We start from the raw sequence: 23,047 nt of genomic DNA, 5'->3' as shown, positions 1-23,047 counted from the left end.
CACCTGCCCAAACATGTGAAGTTTTCAATAGACCATGCTGGGATGGACTGGCCAAGGAGGGACAGCTTAAGGGACAATCACTGTTCTCTAAGGAGTAAAAAAGGTTCAGGCCTGGGGCATTTCTGATGGCTTTTCTGGGCAGTGTAGGTGGGGTAACCAATTGGGAAGGGTTTTATCAGATGCTTTTCTCCATCAGCCTATACTTCTGTCCATGCTGCCAGAGAACTGAATAAAAATGGATGGTTCTCAAACTTGTGTTAGAGTCACCTGCAGAACTTATTAAAACACTTGGCCTTTGCCACAGATATTGGGCTCCACCCCTAATGTTTATGTTCACTATGGGTAGTGGGGCAGTGGTATTGGCTGAGAATGTATTATTCTACTCAATCCCCAGGAGCTGTTGCTGCTGCTTATTGAGAACTATAACTTGAGCACCACTGAAAATAACTGCATTTTGTGTGGCACAATGGTAGATAGCATATATACATCATCTCATAAAATGCTCACCACAGCCCTACTGGGTAGATGCTGGGCAGTCCATGAAACTCTCTGTAAAGGGTTAACTTGGGTCCCTGCCTGTTGAAGTCCTCATCCTAGTATCACCTTACTGGGAAATATGGTCATTGTAGCTACAATTAAGATGAGGCCCTATTGTAGAAGGTTATTTTCCATCTGATGTGACTAGTGTTCTTATAGGAAGACACAGATACACACAGAGAGAACACCATGTGCAGAGAGATACATGGGGAAAGACATCCATGTGATAACAGAGACAGGGATTGGTATGACTCATCCACAAGTCAAGGAATGCCAAGGATTGCCAGCAAATACCAGGAGTCTAACTTCCGGAGGAAGGAAGGATTCCTTCCTACAGGTTTCAGAGGGAACATAACCTATGAAAACTATGATTTCAGACTTGTAACTCCAGAACTGTGCAACAAATTTCTGTTGTTTAAGCCCTCTAGTTCATGCAACTTTGTTACAGCAGCGCTAGAGGAATTAAAATTCATTGGAAGCCAAACTGGCCTTAAACTGTTTCCTCCAAATGATATCGCTATTCCTCAAGTGCTGTGACTCTAAAGGCAGGACCAGGAAACCCTTCCTGAGCCAAAGAGAGCCATGAGCAAGAGGTGACCTGGGGCAAAAACATTGTCAGTGGGGGTGCTCCATTCTGGATACTGACAAACCAAGTGAATCAGATCCTTTACCTGAGTAGGAGCGGTAAGGTGGTAACAAGTGGAATCAGAAGATAAAGTGAGTGACCTCTGATGACAGTCAGTATAGTTGCAGTCACCCTCTTAATGAAGATGGGGCTTGGCCCAGACCTCCATGAAGCAGTTATTTGCCAAGCTCATTCTTGGAAATGTCCTTTCCTTCCTAAAAACACACTTCTCTGCCTCATCTGAGGACACTTGTGGGCCTTTCTGCAAAGCAGAAGAATTTAAACAAGAATAATCCTAAATAAAAAAATTATCCCTATTTTATTGTTGAGCAAACTGACTCAGAAAGGTTATGAAACACATCCAAGGCCACAGGACAGATAAACTGCAAAGACAGGACTTGAATCCTTGGTTTCTACTTTATTGCTGCATTTATATATGTTCATGGAAAAGATTCAAGCAGGGCCTCCCCGGTGGCGCAGTGGTTGAGCGCTGGGTTGTGAAGCTGCCAGCAGCTTCTGCAGCGCCGGTTCAATCCCCGGCTGCTCCCCGGCCACCGGAGGAGGGTCCCACATGGCGCGCAGACCTCTCCTGCCGCCCGCTGCTCCCCTCAGCAGTGTACTTCGGTCCTTCTGCCTGCTCTGCTCCCCACTCTGGCTCTGGTGAATTCTCTCACCCTCCCGCGCTTCTGACTGTACCCATTGTTTGTATAAATAAATAAATAAATAAATAAATCTTAAAAAAAAAAAAAAAGAAAAGATTCAAGCAGAGATTCTTGAGGTGAGGTAGATTCTATTGTTACTAGTCCACCTTCCAGTCAATGCCCCATAACAGGGCAAGGTGTTCAGTAGGTAATGACTCTGACATGCTTCTGAGAAAATGATTGTTCCCTCTCTAAATCTGGGGCCTAAAACTGGACTCAACCTTGCATATCTACATGTATTTTTCTAGTAAACATTTCTTAAATACCATCTATGTTTCCCAGCCTTTGAGAATTAATCAGGTCATTCAATTCTTTCACCTGAGGCATTTATCCTTCCAACTTTAAAAAAAAAAAAGATTTATTTATGCATACAAGAGCTGGGGTCAGGCCAGAGTGTGGGGGTGGGGGGGTGAAAGGACCCACCAGAGACAGAGTGGGGTACAGAACAGGGAGACTGAATGAAATACACTGCTGAGGGGAGCAGCAGGCGAGACGGGAGAGGTCTGCTGTGCCATGTGGGTTGCTCCCTGGCCAGCTGGGGATCAAACTCGTGCTGCAGAGGCTGTGGATTGCTTCATAGTGCAGTGCTTAACCCCTTGCACCACCAGGGAGGCCCTTATCCTTCCAACTCTTAACCATAACTCTTAGCACAGTAACCCCTTCCCAAGCTACCGATATGATTTATGTTAAGAGCAATTCATACAGGAAAGGGGCTTATGCTTTAGGTTGTCCATATAGAGTCTGAGAAAGACATTCTTTAGAAAACATGTTCTCATTAGAGCATCAGAATTTCAGAAAGGGCAGAGGCAAATCAATTTTTTTTGGTGACTACTGAATTCAATCTTTGTCATATTGTAGGTGCTCAACAAATATTTATTGATGAGTTGAAAAGATTCAGGCAAAATGTTTGCTAGGAAGTATGTGTCCCAAGGATCAGTTGTAGTTATCCCTCTAGTCATTTATAATTTTATTAACTCATTCAAGAAATATCTGGTGAGTCCTTGCTTCATGCCAGCAACTGATAACGCAAAGGTGAATGAGAGACACATCCTGCCCTTTAGAAGGTCAAGGAATAGTTGATATGACCGTCTCCTGGAACACATGTTCTAAATAAAGAACTGGCCCTGGGAATGAGTAATTAGTCTTACAGTTGTCTTATGCTGGATTGTGTTCATTCTTTGTAGCTTTCCCCTGGGGTAGCAGTATGTTTAAGAAATGGAGTTTGGGGTGGCCTCTCTGGTGGCCCAGAGGGTTAAGTATCAGCATTATGAAATTATCACCAGCCACTGCAGCATGAGTTCAATTCCTGGCCAGGGAGCTAACCCATATGGCGCAACAGACATTTCCTGTCTCACCCGCTGCTCACCTCAGCAGTGTATTTCAGTACATCTGCCTGTTCTGCTCCCCACTCTGTCTCTGGTGAATCCTCTCACACCCCACACCTCTGGCCTACCATCCCAGCTCTTGTATGCATACATAAATAAAAAATAAATTTTTAAAAACAAAAAAGAAATGGAGTTTGGCTATCTCTGTGCTGTCAATTACTATCAAGTGATCTTGAGTGCTCAGCCTTCATGGGCTCTGTCTCCTCCTCCATAAAGTGGAGGTAATAATAACAGTCTCTTGACAATGCTGGTGTGGGAATTCAGGGGAAATAAGATAATCCATATTATTCACTTTACTCACTTCACTCAGGTTCTGCTCACAATAAGAATATAGGTAATATAAACTTAGGGACTGGGTTCTTTGTAGAAAGGAACAGTATTGTAGGCTTTGATAAATAGTTGAAGGAAAAGGCCAGCCATACTAGAAGTTGAACTTTTAATGACACTTTTCAATGGTGAGGCCCAAAGGGTATCCTTGGAGCACCAGGCCCAGCAAGATTTTACTCCATGATAAAATGGTTTGAGAAACTTCTCTGGAAGTTGCCGTTGTTTTAGATTCATAATGTGTATCAATGTAACAATATTAGAAGAGTTGCACTGAAGAAATCTCTTTATATTTGTTTAGCTCAGAGTTTTCCAACCTCACTGAATCAACAACATATTTTGAAAAAACCCAGCTCCTGAAATTTAAATTTCAAGGAAATTCTGGCCAGAGAGAAATGATCAGATCCAGAATCTCTGCCTCTCTCTCTCTCTTTTTTTTTTTCCCTTTTTCTTGCTTTCTTCTGTTGCCACCCTCCTTGACTTCCAAGACTATCCTAATGCCTCGTTAAAACTCTTTGGTTCCTCAGTAAAACTGATCCTGGCTGAAATATTACAGGGAGCTCACTGAACATCTCTAGAAAAACACAAACATCAAGAAACACAGCAACAGTCCAGTTTCCGGGAGTAAGTGCCTGATCCTACCACAGCAGTTGCTTGTGTTTGATTCTGGCCCAGCTGCTTTCTTTGATCCCTACAGGGCTGCACAAATCTACAGCACAGTAACTGGCAAGAGGAAATCTGCTGTTCTATCAGATTCAATGGTAGCCCTTTAAGCCAACAGTCTGATGCTAGTCCTCCGAAGGAATCTTTCCCTTGGGCACCTCCCACGTTAGTCTTAGAGGCTGCTACTGCCTCTTTATTTTTTTAAAGATTTTTTTTTAATTTATGCATACAAGAATTGGGGTGTAGGCCAGAGGTGCAGGGGTGAGAAGACCGACCAGAAACAGAGTGAGGAAGCCTCAAACCAGGGCTCATGAAGCTTCCCCTGATTAACTGACAAACAGACACTAGATGGGACCAATAAAATAAGCTCAGGAATAACTAGCAGGAAGGAAATCAAGACAAAGCCACCAGATGATCTCATTCACAAGGACACTCTCCAGGTTTCAGCTTGTTCAGCAGCAGCATGTCAGAGGCGATGAATTTACCCAATCCAGGACTATAGTTCTAAAAAATTTTGTAGTTGGGACTGCACCTTCAGATGATTACTCAAGTCAACTAGGTTAATTTTTAACATAACAAGCAAAATTAAAATGCTAGATGAAATGTTTTTAAAAGAGAAATGAGCACTGAGTTCTTTAACTCTCAAAGCTTCAACTTAGACAACATATCCCGTTACAACATCTTCACAGACACAGACAGGATGAAATCATAAAACATGACTTTGAGCTTAGGAAACCTCAATTTCGACATCTTCCTCTGTCCCTGAAACATTACTCTTAAAATCACAAGTCAACCCACATGGATGGAATCACCTAACTCTCCATTGAAGGGGCAAGGAATTCTATCAAAGGTTTAAGTTTGTTATTTTCACCTGCACGCAGAGAAACCATTTTGCATAGAGATCTTTGGAATTTTCATCAGTTAGAGTCTAGGGGAGTTATTTTCAGTATTTGGAGGACCAGCAGGAAGGAAGAACTGAGCAGGATTTGTGGGAGAGGCACATGCCCCTCAGCTGAAACAGTCAAACGCTTCAGTTAAATTTGACCTCTCACCTGAAATAAAAATGTATGGAAACCTCAAAATGTAAATAAACCCTTAGCAAGCAGAATTTCTTGTAGGACTGAAGATTTGGTCGCTACAGAGGGAAGGGTGGAAACAGTTAACTCTAAGACTTAGGAGAAGATGGAAGCCTAATACTTCAAATATTTACACTTACAAAAACTTTCTTAGCTCTTTAATATAAAGGGGAAGGAGGAGGCTTGGAGGTTATGGCTATCTCCTCCACGAGGTGCTGGCACCCAGGAGAACCTGAGGGCTGTATTCATAAACCCTTTTCCTCTTAAGGCAAGAGCTGTTAAATTGAACAGTGATTAACGCCCCTTTCTATCATTAAACCTCCACCAAGCCTTATGAGCAGTACCTGTTAAAAAAGATAGACCTTGGGTGATGGTGGTAGGTTAGGAAACAAAATTTCTTTTAGATTTGAAAACAAAAACATACTGAAACAATTGTCCCCAGTGTTGAAATATCCCCTTTTCTCTGATGGTGCTCCTTCTTAAAAACCTCACTGGGATGAGATCTGAGCAACACTTTAGTTAACTGAGTTTCTGCGATGTGCCAGGTGGAGACACAGATATGTAACTACTACTCCCTGGAAGCTCAGGAACCAGGTGATACATCAGGGATGAACAGATTATGTCAACATCCTGCCGTTTTGGGTAGTGGGGAGTGGGGGGACCTTCCATGGTTTCCTTCAGGAGTCCCCTCATAGTACCTATTAGGAAACAATGACTAGAGACACTTCTCAGGCATGAATTCTCAATGAAAGCGTTCAATGTAACCATGAAAGCCTCCACTGTTGAATGTTTAAGGACACCTGTTTTTATGTCCTCTCTATCCCTCCCTTCTCATATTAGTAACAGCAACTGAGATTCCTTCTGAAAACTCTTATTTCCAATGCCTTGATGGGGCAGTAAACACTCTACCCATAGACCACTCCATGCTGGCGTAAGGACTTAGCATGTTACCCATTCTCCAAGGAATGGAATCGCTTACCCAAAGATAAACATAGTTAAAGCTGATTTCACTCTGATGGCAAACACCTGAAAGCCATCCACTAACCCCTTCTAGGCGTTTTCACAGAAATGCTTGATTCTATTGCTTCTGAAGCCTGGTATGCTGAGAGCTTCCCCCACCCCATACACACACTTTCATAACCTGCCATTAACTTCCCATATTCTTGATTAGTTAGATTTGAGTTTCTGTTACTCCTAACCATGCAAGTTCACGCCAGGTACACGAAGCTTCCCATAACAGCCTTCTCAAAAGACAGATACTGCGTTTCTACTCTGCAGATAAACATACTGATGCTGGGATATGCAAACAATCCATGTGGGAGCCTGTATTTGAACCAGAATCAGAATCCAAAGCCCAGGGCTTTTCCTGTTCATATCTCCATGTCACCAATCTAATGTCTTGCCATTTAAAGACAAGCTTCATCCTCTAGATCTCATTTTTAAGATAATTTACAGTTTACAAAACGTTTTCACACACAATAACACATGTAAGCCTCATAGACACCCAGGAGGTAGATATTTTCATGACACTGGAAAGTAACTGACCCTAAATCTGGTCAGCCTCACTCCCGCCCCCACCCACCGCTGCCCTTAAAACCTTTCCGTGACTCTCCACAGCCTGTAAAATAAGTCCAAAGCCTCAGCAAGGTGTTCAAGGTACTTTGAGATTCTGGACCCAGGCCTCAGGTCTACAATTCCTCTATTGTACATTGAGCTTCAGGCTTATAGACCTTACAGTTCCCCAAACAGGCAGGCCATTCTATGCTTCTGCTCAAAAGTTACCACCCCACCCCTCACCCCGTAATTACATGTTATTTTTCCTTTCTCTTCCCAAGTCATGACTACTGAAACAGCTGCTTGTCCTCCATATGGAATACCTTTTGCCCCCATCTCATCCCTGGTGAACCCCTGCTTACCTTTTGTGGTGCCAGCAAACACAAGGCAGGGCAGGTTCTCTGCTGATTCAGGAAGATGGGTAAAGGAGTCTCCTGGAGCCCTCAGTGCCTTTTTCAGGCTTTAATGCTCTTTCTATGCCAATTGTTGTGGGGCAAGCCCCACAGACTGGCCAGGCAGGGAAGCCGAGGGACTGGGAGGCTGGTAGGCCCAGAGGCTCCCAGTGAATCTTTACTCGTTCCGTTTGAGCTCTCTCTGGCGTTCTCCCGTGGTCTCTTCCTCTGCTAGCTGTTCTGCATAGCCGTTCTCTGAGTGACGCCACGCTTATGTTCTCAGGCTCAGGTGTGCCCACACCACACTCCAGGTGTTCACAATCAGGCTCCTGCCTCGCACCCACGCTCCCAAGCACCTCCTGCATTCAAGGCTGCAGATGATAGCCACAGAGGCTAGAGGCACATAAGCCTGGCCAATTCACTTATTCTACACCTTTCTAGACTCAAACCAAGTTCACTGTCCTCTGAAAAGCCTCTTCTGTTCCTTCTGCCGCCAAATAGAACCAACATTCCTGCTGTTCTCTGGGTAGTAACTGGGGATAGCTCACGCATTTTCTGACATTGTAGTGGACATTAAGGTTAACCCCTCACTATCCTTCCACCCCAGTAGTCACTACAATGCAATCCTACAATCCTACCCCTTAATAGTGACTGGCCTGCAGTGGCCATAGGATTAGTAACAAACTTGCTCTTGGGGGTCTGGGGGTTGGGGGTGGCTCTGGTTGTTCTCCAGTTGCCCCCAGGCTGCTAGAACTTCCACATTAAGGCCCCTTAGATTCATCTTTGTTCTGTTCCTGTCACACCCTCACCACAGACCCTCTAGCTTTGGAACTTCTCTGTCCTCGTTCCATTTTCAACACAGGCAACAACTGCTTACTACTTAGCAGCTATTACCACTTACTAGCTGATTACTACTTAGCAGCCATCAGCCCACAGTAGACCATAAATTACTTTATAGGCTTACCCTGCTAGGCTTCCTGCTCAAGGTTGTTTGTATACTTATAAGAAATTTCCAGAGGCATTATTAGCCTTTCTCAAGCTTCATTAATTTGCCACTAGATGATGATTTTGTATTTTTGAACTTACTCATTTCTCACAGCAATTTGGTAATTATTTATTCCCATTTTGTAGAGGAGGCTGATGAAAATCAGAGAAGTTAAGTCACTTGCCCAAAGTCATAAAGGTAATACTGGGAACTGGGATTCAAGGCCATTCTGTCTGGATCCAGGACCCCATGGGATTTAGGGAGGGATTACTGACTGCAGCCTGCCTCAATAATTGCAGAGATATCCACCTGCCTCCTCTGCTTCTGAAAAGCCCTTTTTTGTTAGTTTTGCTTCTCCTCCAAGAGGGCAGCAGCATAGAACCTCATTTAGAGTAATGCCTCTCATAGTATTCTAGTATTTTCTACATGACAGTAAGAGTCCACAGTCTTATGGGGATCAAAGAAGAAGGTTGTAAGTCCTTAGGAAGAGGAGTAACGAGGATTCTGGCACTTGAGCATTATGAGCCAGAGGTTTTGAAGAGACCTAAGAGGCCTCTCTGCAACAAGTCCCCACCCCTTCATCAGGGGAGCCTGTGGTGCAAGGGGAGCAAGGCCCACCAGGTGGCAGCAGAGAACGAGGCAGTGGCGGGCAAGGTGTCACCTGGTACAAGCTCTCTGTCACTGGAGCAGGGAAAGTGACGGCGCCTTGTTCAAACTCTAACGCAGGTCTGAGGTGGGTGGAAGCGGTTATGGGTGGGGCAACTTCATAATAACAGTTCACACTATTGTTAAATTTATTCTGTGCTGGATACTGTGCAAAGCACATGGTAAACATTATCTCTTTAACGCTTACAACTAACCTAGGAAATAAATACTAATGCTAGCTCTAATTTTTAGATTCACAATGAGGATCCAAGAGGTTCATGATTTGTCCAAGTTTATACAGATTGAAGAAATTGCAATGCAGGTAGTTTGGGTTAGAAGAGCCACTGCTGTTAGTGTTACACAACCAGAGAAGAAAGGATGTCCCTAGGAAGTGGGGGTGAGAGAAGGTAGGGCCTGGTATGGGCTGGCTATAGCCAGAAGACTGAGGCCAATCAACGGACAGTGACTAAGGGGACTTAGTCAAAGGGGACCTTTTTTTTGGGGGGGGGTGTCCAGGGAACAGGATGTGGTAGGATTTTCAGTTAAGGTCCCTGTGAACTTTAACTTGAAGAACCCATCCCTGGAAACTCAGAAGCTACAAATCAAAGACCTACGAACTTGTAAAATCTGATAAGGAACTCCCTCAGTGAGCTCCTAGAAACAAATGAGTTGGAGAATATGTCCCCAGGCAGGTCACTGTGTCACCAGCATGCTGGTCTGGCCTGTAGCCCTCTATAGGGGAGGGGTGATGTTTGGGGTCTTCACCCTGGAAAGATGTCTGGGAGTTCTCAAGGTCCCTGAATTAGCCACTTCACCAGGTTATTTGAATAAGGCCTGGGAGGTTCCCTTTACCCTGAGATTCAAGTCAGTACCTCCCTTCTCTCTGGTCTTGCTGTCAATCATCCAAGGGCCCAGGTGAATTATAGAATCTAGCTTAGTACAGACCTCATCCTCCTGTCTCAGTTGCATCCTTTCTATAGCAACACTCAACACAAGGCCTTTCTGAAATTTACCAGTCTTAACTACAAAGTTCAGTTTGAAGGTGCTTTCCTCAAATCTGTCAACAGCAGGGGCTTGGATCCTTCCTGATTTTTGCATAAACTCTTCTGAATCAGTCTCAGTTCTGGGAACCTAGACTAAATCGTATTCTACAGAAATTCTGCTCTGGGGTCCTTTGCACTGTTCTCTCTGTCTGAAACTTGTGCTGTTCTCTGTCTGAAATGCATCCCCTCCATCTTCATATGGCTGACTCCTTCTTCTCATTTAGATCTCATTAAAATAAATAACTTCCATACAATGAAACCCAGGGATTAGGGAAAACAGAGTCATGCCTTTTTGAAGTGAGGAATAAAGTTGGTTTCTTTCATGCCCATTAAGCAATCACAGATGACCCTATCACAATCCAACACTCGTGACTAACATGGGATTCAAGAGCAGGAAAAAAAGAAGATTAAGAGGCAGAGAAGCAATCTTCACCAACAGCACCAGCCTGCAGAAGAAGGACTATCCCATTCAGGCAGGTAAGAATATAGCCTCTCACCCATAGTTGTAGTTCCAGTCTTCAAAATGAGGTCTTGGAGATTCTGCTGCATTTTTTCACCCTCCCTTGGCGCCTCCCTGATGCGTGACTGTTAGCAGAATTTCTCTTCAATGTTAGTAATTCTCTAACTTCTGAGGGTTGACAAAGTGTCCTCCAAGACTCTCTATCTAGACTGACAAAGAAGCAAAGCAGAAAAGAGTAATAATCAGGCTGGGAAAACGCTTATGAGCAATAGTGTCTTCAGTTCTCTTGGTTTGGGTGGACTGATCAGCATTTGCTGTCCCTCTGTGGTTTTCCAAGGCTCTACGCTAGAAGTCTAGATTTACAAAAACAATTTAATGCAGACTTAGTTGTTCTGTATCTGCAATTTTGAACACTACATTATTCACCTAAGAAGATCAACAGTACATTATTCACCTAAATGGGTTCAAGTGCAATTTCTTTTCACAACTGGGAAGAGCAAATTACACATGAAATGTCACGGTGGAAAGGATTCATGCTATGAAGTCCCTGTTTTGCTCCTAGCTGTTTCAAATGGTGTTCATTAATACAACTCTATGGGGATAAGACCTTTCTTATTGTAAGAACAGTAAGAGGAAAGAAGAGAAATGCAGAATAGCAAGAAGAGAAGCTTCCTCTGCTGGTTTTTAATGAGCACACTTTCATCATGACCACTGCAGTTCATGAGCTTTTTGGTATTTATCCTAGTCATGAGATTTGAATGAGGGAGAAGTAGAAATTGACTTTTATGGAAGGGAAAACAAATCATTAGTGAAAGTCAGGTCAGTTTATTTCTTCAGCTTATTTGGAGTGTGGTGAGCATGGACAAACCCAGGAACCTGAATGGGGTGGTTTCCTTTGCAGGTTTGGAGGCTGCTGTGTTTGGCCACAAACACACATTAGTCATCACAGCCTTCTATTTATCTAAGGATTGATATCAAATAGCACTGTAGAGAAAAATAACTCCCTTTATTATTTATAGTCTTGGGCCAAGGAAGATAAGGAATGAATAAAAATGCTTTTTGTTTGTTTTTCTATAACGTTATGGCATGGAGTCAGATTGAAGGCAAATGAAGAGCATTTCCCCCCAATAACAACTTAATTTGCAAGTGTTTTTGCTTTTGTTTGTAGATTTTTTTTTTGAGCTTAATTTTCAGTTAGTAAAAGGGGTGGGAAACCTAAGCCAGTTCCAAAGTCCTTGATATCAGTGAAAGAAGCAGGTATAAATCCTGTCACAGAGAGAAACCAGAGGGTCAGCTGTGGCTACTCATACCAAGGGAGTATATGTTTGTGAGGCTTCATGATGGGTAAGAATTGATGGGTAAGAATGCTCTGGATGTCTTAAATGATACTCTTGTGCCCTGCTCTTAGGTGTCCTGTGGCCTGACCCTACAAAATGCCAAGAGACAAGGCTCACTTCACCTATGGTTATACCATGAAGGGGCATGGCCATTCCTACATCACAGCTGAAGAGTAAGTTCAAAACCAGACCCAGGGGGGCTTCCAATTTCCCATTTGCTGACACAGCCTACTGACTTCCACCAGTATATACCTGGTCCACAGATTACTCTAGTGTTCACGTGTAAAAACCAGAGAGTAAACACCATGGCACCAAGGTGAGGAGTCCCTTTGGTCCTATGAGCGGCTCTTGCAAACTTTTCTAAGGCCAACCAGGCAAGGAGATGAGAATGGTAAAAAGTCACTTACATCTTGCCATTTTTTTTGTCTGCGTTCTTGGCTATTAGGACTTCTACTATAGGTTATCAAATGGAAAAATACCTGTCTGAGAGAAAAATGACTTTCCTCAGGTTTTGTTCTGTTAGCTCTAATCATGCTCCTGGAGGTGATTTGCAAACAGAACAAAGGCAAGTTGCCAAAGAGAATGAAGGGCAGGTGCCAGTCTACTTGTAGACTGACTCCTGGAGGAGATGATAGTTGCAATTTTTGCACCGTTACTTTATCCTAAGGAGAGATATTTGGTACTATGAATGAATTAAAAATAAGTATTTACATAATTATTTCAAAATGCCACTGGATCAAATGCTATTGTCAATTCTGAGCAATCTTACAGTGTAGTGGGAGAATTAGGTAGAGTATAATTTCAGCAAATGTAAGTGCTGTGATGGGAACATAGGCTTCAGGGACACACTCTGCATATGTTGGAATGGGGAAGGGTGTGGCAGTGGAAGGGGGGGCCACCCTCTGATTGGGGACTGCAACCAGACAAAGAACCAGGTTTTAATATGTACCCGTTCTAAAGTGGTCTGCCAGAAGATTCTCAGTGTAACATGTAAATGGCTTTCCAGAGTTAAGTTAGTGACTGCAATATTTATCTTAGTATTTCCAACAGAACTCTAACAGCTTCTTAATATTACATGAAAATGACTTTCCACACATAGTTATTTGAAAGAATGCAAAGTTTACATTAGTTTTACCAGTAGAACCCTAACAGAATATTATTCATATTTCATGAAATCAGCTTTCGTCACAGTTATTTGAAAGACACATCTAACTTCCTGAAAACCTGCTCTATCTTTGGAAGTAACTGTAGAAAAATCTTTACTAGAATAAAGTCACAGGAGTAAGGAAGATATGGAACCCATTAAAAGCACCAAGAAAGAATTCAGGCTGGGAGTGTGTCCCCAGAAGACATGAATGGAATTCTCTAACATCCCTGCATGGTCAACTGGGAATAGATGGGAGATATCTGACAAAACATCCTAGACCAAACCTATACTCTTTGGGATGGTACTTTGCTAGATACTAAGAAGGATATTGTTTCAACTTCTGTAATATGACTCGTCAGACACTATCTCTATTTCTCTACTGAGAGAGAGGTCCTCACAAAGGACATAAGTCACCCATGTAGCTTTGACAATGCAGTTTCCCAGGTACTGTGACGTGAGAGGAAGATTCAATAGGTCTGGGTTGGGGGAGCAGGATCTATACTTTAACATGCATGTCAGGAGGTTATTTGGTGACATGCTGAGGAACCCAATCCAGCTGGGTAGTGGGTTCTTTTGGTTGTCTGGCATTTTTGGCCTTGAGTCAGTCATTCGGTGTGTGTGAGTGCAACGTGACTGTGGGTAAAGAGATGGAACAGAGCTCTGCTTGTGTGAAGATGTCCAAGGGGATGACCACAGATCTGGTGGGTAAAATTAGAATGCAAGCATGCCCGGAATTGAATCAGCTGCTTTTAGTCATGGGAGTTCACTGAATGCTACTTGTGCCATTTTCCTTTCAGGAAAAGGTGATATGGCTGGAAAGGCAATGGCCCTGGGAGATGGGAGGTCTGGGTGTGACCCAAATCTAGCAACAGTTGCGAATGCTGGTTTTGCTGCTTACTAGATGTACAATCCCGGGTATTTTACCATTGTAAAGTCTTGGGAATGTCAGCTATTAGATGGGCATCAAAAAACTATGTAAGAGGTCCTCCTTGGTGGCACAGGGGTTAAGTCTCAGTGTTATCACCCTATTGCCATTATGGCCTGAGTCTGATCCCTGGCCAGGGAGCTAACCCTTCTGTCTTGCACACTGCTCCCCTCAGCAGTGTATTTCAGCAGATCCACCTGTTCTGCTCCCCACTCTGTCTGTGACAAATCCTCTCACTGACCCCCACCCCAACTCTGGCCTATGCCCAGTTCTTGTATGCATAAATGCATAAAAATAAATCTTAAAAAATGATATAAGAAAATAAATTTAAAAAATAAATTAAATAAAATGGACATTATACATACCCCAGAAGACAGTTGTAAAGATGAAATAAAAGCCTATATTTGGGGCACAAATAGATGCTCAGCAAATGGCAGAGTAGCCACTAGGCTAATGGTAATGTTGATGAGTCTCAGCTTCATGATCTATGAAGGGAGAGGATTGATCTGCATAATGAGGACAGAGATTCCATTCTGTGCTGTCATTCTGTAGTTCTCGCTCATCTTATTTGGATAAGGACAGGTTAGGCTTGATGTCTCGGCAGCCTTGAGATAGAGGTGGTCCAGAAGTGATTTTGGATAAAGGTCTCTCTAGGAGAAGGCTCAGTTAGACCTTACTTCACCTGCAGTTGCTCGATGTCCATACAAATCACTCAGCTGCACAAAGCCTTCTTTAGCAAGTCACACATAAAAGATTCATCACTCTCCACTCTGGTCAGGCTGTGGTATGAAAAATCAAGCAGATGTTAATTGATAACTTATTCATGGAAAGCACAACCCCAGGCCCATTTCCAGGGAATTTGTGGTAATTGAAGATGTCTTCCTATGGGACATTGGACACAAGGCTTAAGAGGCTGGCTTAGATGCCCAGATTGAATCCTGAAGCTGAGAAACACATCCTTCTTAGTAAATGATGTCACAACTTTGCTCTAGCTTTAGTTCAGACGCTTCTTCCCAGGACTGAGTCTCCATGTTATTTTTTAGTCATCCATGTCTGACCAGTCAGGAGGTACTTATTTCATTTAGTAATTCATACACGGTCAGCTGGGAAGTGCTTACTAAGTATTACAGAGTGCCTTTTCATTTAGTGAGCCATGCCTGGTCAACAGGGAAGTGCTTATTAAATTTCTACAGTGCCTTAGTCCAAATGCCAGCTGGCCTCGTTGATTTGGATGCCAGGCTGGAGAGTGTAGGCTTCTTATCTCAGCATCCCCAGGGCTCTATTCAATTCCATTCTGAGATGCCACAGGATACTCAGGTGAGAACCAGAGCAACCAGCAAGCACCTACCCATCTGGTCCAGTCCTTGGTGACCCTGCACTGTGTTCCTGGAGTAAACAGAGACAACACAGGAGTCTACTAAGCTAAGCATAAACATGGGACCCATGTCCCACCAGCTGGACTGGGCTATGGCATCCCTGTGCAACTGTGATTGTCCCAGGGACCTCTGAATCCCAGGAGTCCTACTGTCACCCTGTCAATCAGAATGTTCTGTCTGTTCCATGTTCTCCCTTCTCTTCATTACCTTCTTCCTATGTGCAACTAAAACCTACTCTGTGGAAAGTTGCCAATCCCCTCATTCTCACTAATTTCAATGATCCACCAGAGGTTAAAGTAAGAGAATTAAGCTATGAGCCTCAAGGAATGAATTTTTAATGATGGTATTTCAGGTCTTCAGTTTCAATTACAAATGCAAAAAAAAAAAAGTGATTTGGGGGACTAACCTTATGGTGAAAATCCACATACTTGTAAATAATTAAAGAAGATAGGAATGGTGTATTCATTTGCAAAGACTGGTATTATGGGGGAGAGTCAGGGCAGGATTAGAGAGAGAAGATAGGCACAGAGTGAAGGGAGGAGTTAGGGGCACAGAGTGCACAACTCAAGTCCATATCCTAGCTCTTTCTTGTGCTCCTTCTATATGAGCATCAGCAAGGCACTCAACCTCTGCATGACTTTCCTCGTCTGTGAATGGGCATGATAAATGGTGCCTACCTTAAAAGGGGTTTTGTGAGAATTAAATAAATTAACATATGGAGAATGTTTAGTATAGCACTCAGCTTATAGTAGATAATTTTTTTAAAAAGATTTATTTATTTATACATACAAGAACTGGGGTACAGGCCAGAGGTTGGGGGGGCAGTGAGAGGATTCACCAGAGACACAGTGGGGAGCAGGCAGATTCACTGAAATACACTGCTAAGGGGAACAGCAGGCGAGACAGGAGAGGACTGCTGCACCATGTGGGTCAGCTCCCTGGCTGGCCGGGATTGAACTTGTGCTGCAGAGGCTGCAGATAGCTTCACAGTGCTGTGCTTAACCCCTTGCCCCACCAGAGAGGCCTTAAATAGATGATGTTAGTGCTAATTTCCATTTCAATTTTGTGGTCTAAAAGTTGGGGGAAAGCTTTAAACTAGCCCTGATGAAAAGATAATTCTGCCCCAATATAGATATTATCCACATAAGGATCAGTTGCTACTGTACCGTGTGCTTCTGGAACTTTGGTGCTTCAGTAAGGCCGTTGGCACACATCAGAGAGGCTCCCAGAGAAGGTCCTGTCCCTAGATATGGGCACTGGAAGCCTGCTGGTGCCTAGAATGGTGCTGGATGGGAAATGATTAGAGTTCTGAAAGTGCTACTCTGGACTGACAAAGCCCAGAAGAGAGAAGACTGCTGTATATTTCATGATAATCTGGAGCAAGTTCCTGTACCAAGATGAATTTGTCTGTCTTTTGGGTCAGAGCTGCAGGGATTGGCATCCTGGCAGTGATCCTGGGAATTTTACTGCTCATTGGCTGGTGGTATTGTCAGAGACGAAGTGGATACCTAACCTTGAAGGTTGGTATAGTTCCTAGTGCTGGGACCCCTGTAGATTCAAGACTCTCTTTCCCCCTTCTTTCTCTGAATTTCTAGGTAGGAGGAGAACATCCTTACAATCACTTTCAGCTCTGATCCTGCTTCTGATGAGTCTTTCAATATGCTTTTGCAGCAATCCCTTTGTTTCTGGCCAGACACAAATGCCAACTAGGAAAGTGGCCTGTTGGGTTCCACTCACAGTAAACTTGATTACATGGCTATTGTGTATAGCTGAGCACTAATAGTTTGTGCATGCAGGGCTGTGTTTTGTGCTCCTTTTGCAAAGCAAACACAAGCATATGAGCTACTCTCAAGGTCTTGGAATCTTTCTGGGGAGTCTCACTAATTCTATTACTCCAAGAAGCAGCGCTCACCTTGCCTCTTCACCCCTTTCCTCCCAGGTTGCCTGGAATCCCAAGTTCTTCTGACTCTGTTACACCAGACAATCCAGCAGATTCACGACCCATCCTGCCATCAGTGTAATGAGATAGAATCATGTTTAAATTCCCTGGCTCTGGTCCTCCCTGGTGGTGCAAGGCATTAAGTCTCAGCACTATCAAGCTATCAGCAGCCACTGTGGCCTGAGTTCGATCCCTGACCAGGGAGATACACACATGGCACAGCAGACCTCTCCTGTCTCACCTGCTGCTCCCCTCAATAGTGTATTTCAGTAGATCTACCTGTTCTGCTCTCCACTCTGTCTCTGGTGAATCTACTCACCTCCCACACCTCTGGCCTATACCCCAGCTCTTGTATGTGTAAACAAATAAAATAAACCTTAAAAAAAATAAATTCCCTGACTCCCTTAGAGTCTAAAAATGCCTTCATTTATTTTTAAAATTAATATTAAAATCTTATTTTTAAACTCTCATATCTCCTGAAAAACCTGGTTGAGAATCAGCAGTCTAATATATTTAGACAAAATCATGTAAAATCGTGCATTAAGTACTGCATTTAATTTCATAATTACCTCCCTGTCTCCTTGATGATTGTATTTTAATTTTTAAGATTTATTTTTATTTATTTATGCATGCAAGAACTGGGTATAGGCCAGAGTTGAGGAAGGTGGGGTGTGTGTAAGAGGATTCACCAGAGACAGAGTAGGGAGCAGAACAGGTGGGATCGACTGAAATACACTGCTGAGGAGAGTAATGGGTGAGATAAGAGGTCTGCTGTACCATGTGGGTAGGCTCCCTGGCTGGGATGGAACTCCTGCTGTAGTGGCTGCTAATAGTGCTGAGACTTTAACCCCTGCGCCACCAAGGAGGCCCTGATTGTATTTTCATTTTAAAGCAAAAACAAAACCAAACCCCTAAAGGGTTTCCAGTTTCTAACAACCTTAATTAAACTTTAAAATGTCTACTTTCCCACTTTAAATGACTAGAGAATGGTAGCAAGGTTGGTTGGAAACATGATCTCCTAAAATTTTTCCTTGGGTTAACAGTTATCCTTAGCCCTGAAAATAATATGTTTTGAAAGGAAGGATGTCAGGGATGAAATATTACGTTTTGGTATATGTCTGTCTTATGCCAACTGTGTGGTCCTTCGTCATGGAGGACATCACCTCTTAAACCTATGCAAAGTAGCAAACCTCCCATTAATTTAGTCTTAGAAAATTTTGCCATTGTCATTACAACAGGGCTTGGAAGCTCATAGCTAAAACCAGTGCATTTTATCACAATATGTACATTTACAATGTTGAAGATATTTTGCTGTCATTTATGGAAAAGGCAGTAGAGCCAGCATATCCTGCTGCCAAGTGACTCATATGCTTGTCCTTGCTGTGATAGTAGCTCCTGCCTCACTAGCTCTGACCTACTCCACTTGCAATCATTCTCTGAGCTCTACTTTTTAGATTCACTCTTTTTCTCCTTCCCTTTGAAAACATTTGCTGACTAATGAGTGTCAGGCACTGTGCTAGGTTCTTTACCTTTAGTTAATTCCCAGAACAAATCTGAAAGGCAGGTGTTGTCTTCATATTGTAGATGCAGAAACTGGAAGTGGCAGAACTATGATGAAAACCCTTCCTAAAATTTCAGCTTCCTTGTCTTTTTCTCAATTGGATTCAATTATTTCTTCACAATCACTGAATCATCATGAATTCACATTTCAGGATAAAAGCGTTCATGATGTTACTCGAAGTATCTTAACAGGAAGATGTCCATGTGAGGGCGCTGGTCACCAGGACAGCAAACTGCCATTTCAAGAGATCAACTGTGAACCTATGGTAGGTTGAGTGTTTTCATGTATGACTGCTTTGAACTAAATGAATAAAATTATTGCCATTTAAAAAGCAAGGAAAATGCTAATGTACTTAATGCTACTTAGCTGTACACCTAAAAATGGTTAAAATGGTAAATTTTGTTATGCATATTTTACCATAATTTAAAAAAAATTAAAAAACAAGGAAAGCACAGAGAATTTCTTAAACTGTATCCTCTCATAACCAGATTTTCCAGGGCCAATAATAAGAGAACTACATGTAAGATCTAAAGGGAAAAAATGGTTCTGGATAGATTTTTCTTTTCTAAAATTTTTTAAAAGATTTTTTTTTTTTTTTTTTGGCGAGACCCTCGCCAGTGGCCGGGGAACGAACCGGTGCTGCCGAGGCTGAAGGCAGCCTCGCAGCCCAGTGCTCAACCGCCGCACCACCAGGGGAGGCCCAATTTTTTAAAAGATTTTAAAAAAATCTATTTATGCACCGAACAATGGGGTGTAGGCTAGAGGTTCACAGGGTGAGAGGATTCACCAGAGACAGAGTGGGGAGCAGAATAGGCAGATTGACTGACATACACTGCTGAGGGGAGCAATGGGCGAGACAGGAGAGGTCAGCTGTGCCATGTGGGTCAGCTCTCTGGCTGGGGATTGAACTCATGCCACAGTAGCTGGTGATAGCTTGATATCACTGAGACTTCAACCCTGCACCACCAGGGAAACCCCAAGAATATAGACTTTTCTAAGGGAGGAAAAAAATATCTATTTCATAGAATTGTGCCATTCACATGTAGCTATTGAGCCCTTGAAGCATAGATGTTTAAATTAAGATGTGCTATAATACATACCAGATTTCAAATGCTAAGTCTGAGATAAAGATGATAAATACTTCATTAATAATTTTGTATTGATTACATGTGAAAATAATATTTTGATAAATGGAGTTAAGTATAATATTAATTTTACCTGTTTCTTTTTTTTAATGCAGCTGCTAGATATTTTTATTTTTCACCTTTAAAAAAATATATATATATATTTACAGGAACAATTTCCCATTCTCTGGAATTCTTAGAAAAAAATTAATTTTGGGGTAAAGTAAAACAAATAATGCAGGCAGAAATAGCACAGTTCCCCAAATCACCAACCCCTTGGTCTCCAGGCCCAGACTGGGCCAGTAACCACAGGAAGTGAGCCCGAGTCCTTTGAACCCACCCACTCCAGCCTGGAATTCTGACAGGACAGGCTTTTTGTCTCACTTTCCTCCCTCCCAAATCTCGGGAGACTTACAGTGTTGACAGGACCCTTAAAGGGTCCTTTGTACCCACCTGCAGGAAATTGGGGGGCTGATGTTTTTAAAACTGGAGAGTGCTGGTATAGACCCAGAATATTACAAGTGTTGAGAACACTGACTCCATAGCAAAATTACTGTATTTGATTCTTAGCTCCACAACTTACTAATTGTGTGGCCTTGGGCAAGTGACTTCTTTGTGCCTCAGTTTCCTGACCTGTAACATGAAAACAATGAAAATACTCTTAGAACTGTTGTGAACATTAAATGAAGAGCACATTTGTGTTCTGTTGATAGTGATGATGGTCCTTAGATAACAACTGCAAGAATCTTTGTGTGAAAGGTGCAATGTACACTAGTGTCTGTAAACAAGACTTGGGACTTCTACTGACATGATACGCCAGGTATAAATATGCTTTTAATATTTGGGAAAGTATTTTTTTCTAGTCTTCCCAACAATGTTCCAATATACACACCAATGAAATTTAACAATGATGACTTTTTGGGTGGAAATTGGATGCGGACACTTTCAAGTTTTAGTCCAGATCAAAAGTATAAATATGATACTGTTTCGACTTAATCCTTTCCAGAAACATGCACTATAGTCAAGTTCATACTCTTTCTCATTCTTTCAGATTCCCAATGCTCCACCTGCTTATGAGAAAGTATTTGCAGAACAGTCACCACCACCTTATTCACCGTGAGAGCCAACAAGGCCTCTGAGAATGCTGAAACGATTTCCTTCACATTGTTGCTTGAATTTAATATGGGTTTCTAATCATGTGCTTCAGAATGCTGTAGAAATACTATATATTATCTCTAGTAATAAATCTACTGTTAAGGTCTTAGCAGAGCAACTGAAAATGCTAATCAAGTAAGGAATGATGAGAAATAGTCAAAAAAAATCAATAAATGCTGCAATACATGATAGTATCTGTGCATATAGAAATATTAATAAACCTATGATGTTATTTTCCTCCCCTATCACCACCACCATCTCTTATATTCCCTTGTCCCTTTTTCTCTCTCTCCCTCTTAACCACAGAGCCCTCATTATGGATTGATATCCATTTTTTGGGAAAATACTATACATTATCAAATTGTTATATAAATCTGTAGTGTTTATCATTCTGACTTGCTTTATTACACATTATTCTTTCAAACTCTCTCCATTTTGTTGTAAATGGCTGCATTTCATCCCCTCTTAAAGTCAAAGATTACTCCATAGTGTGGATGGATTATATCTTTTTGATCCAATAATCCATCAGTGGACCTTTAGGCTGTTTGTAAGTTCTAACTATTGATATTATAAAGCTGCTATGAAAATGATATAACATGGGGGCCTCCCCGGTGGCACAGCGGTTGAGCTCTGGGCTACCCGCAGCCTCTGCAGTGCCGGTTCCATCCCCGGCCACCGGCGAGGGTCCAACATGACGCAACAGACCTCTTCTGCTGTGCCCACTGCTCCCCTCAGCAGTGTACTTCATCAGTCTGCCTGTTCTGTTCCCTGCTCTGGATCTAGTGAATCCTCTCACCCATCCGCGCTTCTGACTGTACTCAGTGCTTGTAAAAATAAATAAATCTTAAAAAAAAAATTATATAATCTTTGTGTGTGTGTGTGTGTGTGTGTGTGTGTGTGTGTGTGTGTGTGTGTCAGTGGTTTCATATTCTTTGGATTTATGCCCAAGAGTGGGATTGCTGGATCACATGGTATTTCCATTTTTAGTTTTTCAAGGAAATCCAGATTACTTTCCATAATCATTGCACCAGTTAACTTTTCCAATAGTGTAATAGGCATCCTCTCCAGCAGTTAGTTTTGGAGGTCTCTTTAGTATGTGCCATTCTCAGGCACATACTAAATGAGATGGCACCTCATTGTAGTTTTACCCTGCATCTTCTTATTGGAAGTGATGGACATTTTTTCATATGTCTGTTGGCCCCGTGGATATTCTCTTTGGTGATTGTCTGTTCATACCTGCGGCTCATTTGTTTTCTATTGTTAAATTGTGTGAGTTTTCTATCTTGAATAGTAACCCCTTATCATTTGTATTGTGAGAGATATTTCTCCATTCAATAGTGTCCTTTTAAACCTCTTGTATGTTCTTTCACTGTATAAAAGCTTTCAGACTTGAGGTAATTCCAATAGTTTTGTTTTCATTTCCCTTGCTGTAGGAGTCAAGAAACCAAAAACATCTCTTTATTTTTGTGTATTTTCATTCTTTTATGTGGCTTTCCAATTTTCCCAGCTCCATTTTTAAAGAGATTACTCTTTCTCCATCTTATGGTCATAGCTGCTTTACCATAGATTGTGAACTGATGTGTATGTGGATTTATTTCTGGGTTTTTGATTCTATTCCTTTGATCCAAGTATCTATTTTTGTGCCAATTCCATATGGTTTTAGTACTGTAGCTTCTCAGCTGAGTTCGAAATTGGGTAATATAATGCCTCTATTTCTCTCCTTTTGTTTAATGGTTGCTTTTACAATTTGAGGTCTTTTGTAGTTCTATATAAATTTCAGTATTTTTTCCTTTGAAAATATTGCTGGTATTTTAATGGTGCTTGCATTAAATTTATGTATTATTTTAGGCAGGGTAGCCATTTTGATTTTATTGATTCTCCCCAACTATGAGGTTGGGGAGGTCCCAAATCCTTATGTTGTTACAGAAGTCCTTTCACAGTATCTTATAGTTCTCATTGTATATAGGTCTTTTACCTCCTTCTTTAGGTAAATTCTGAGGGATTTAATTCTTTCTGAAGCAACTATAAATGGAGTTCCTTGTACATAAAAGAGCTATGGATTTTTGTATGTTGATTCTTTTTAACTGCCACTC

General features: G+C 42.1%; 2 protein-coding genes across 3 annotated transcripts in view; one reads left to right on the top strand and one right to left on the bottom strand.

Annotated features, from left to right (window-relative positions):
• Window positions 1–10,275: 10,275 nt before the first annotated feature.
• Window positions 10,276–21,268, top strand: MLANA (melan-A). Its single transcript, XM_037492844.2, has 5 exons — window positions 10,276–10,407; window positions 11,799–11,900; window positions 16,599–16,695; window positions 18,827–18,940; window positions 20,851–21,268. Exons 2-5 carry the CDS (start codon window positions 11,824–11,826, stop codon window positions 20,917–20,919), a joined length of 357 nt encoding a protein of 118 aa, XP_037348741.1. The 5' UTR covers window positions 10,276–10,407; window positions 11,799–11,823; the 3' UTR covers window positions 20,920–21,268.
• KIAA2026 (KIAA2026 ortholog) overlaps window positions 16,342–23,047 on the bottom strand; it is a 103,923-nt gene continuing 97,217 nt past the window's right edge. Inside the window, exons 10-12 of one of the 2 annotated variants that reach the window (XR_008549433.1) lie at window positions 20,383–20,432; window positions 17,088–17,181; window positions 16,342–16,460 (exon numbers count right to left, since the gene is read on the bottom strand). The gene's annotated coding sequence lies outside the window, so the exon portion shown is untranslated. Of the gene's footprint in view, window positions 16,461–17,087; window positions 17,182–18,643; window positions 18,908–20,382; window positions 20,433–23,047 lie in introns of those variants that run through there. The other variant, XR_008549432.1, reaches the window with a different exon arrangement.

This window comes from Talpa occidentalis, unplaced genomic scaffold (assembly GCF_014898055.3).
Source record: "Talpa occidentalis isolate TD23 unplaced genomic scaffold, MPIMG_talOcc4v2.1 talOcc4.7, whole genome shotgun sequence".
NCBI lineage: Eukaryota > Metazoa > Chordata > Mammalia > Eulipotyphla > Talpidae > Talpa > Talpa occidentalis.
This window is presented reverse-complemented; position numbering and strand designations above follow the sequence as displayed.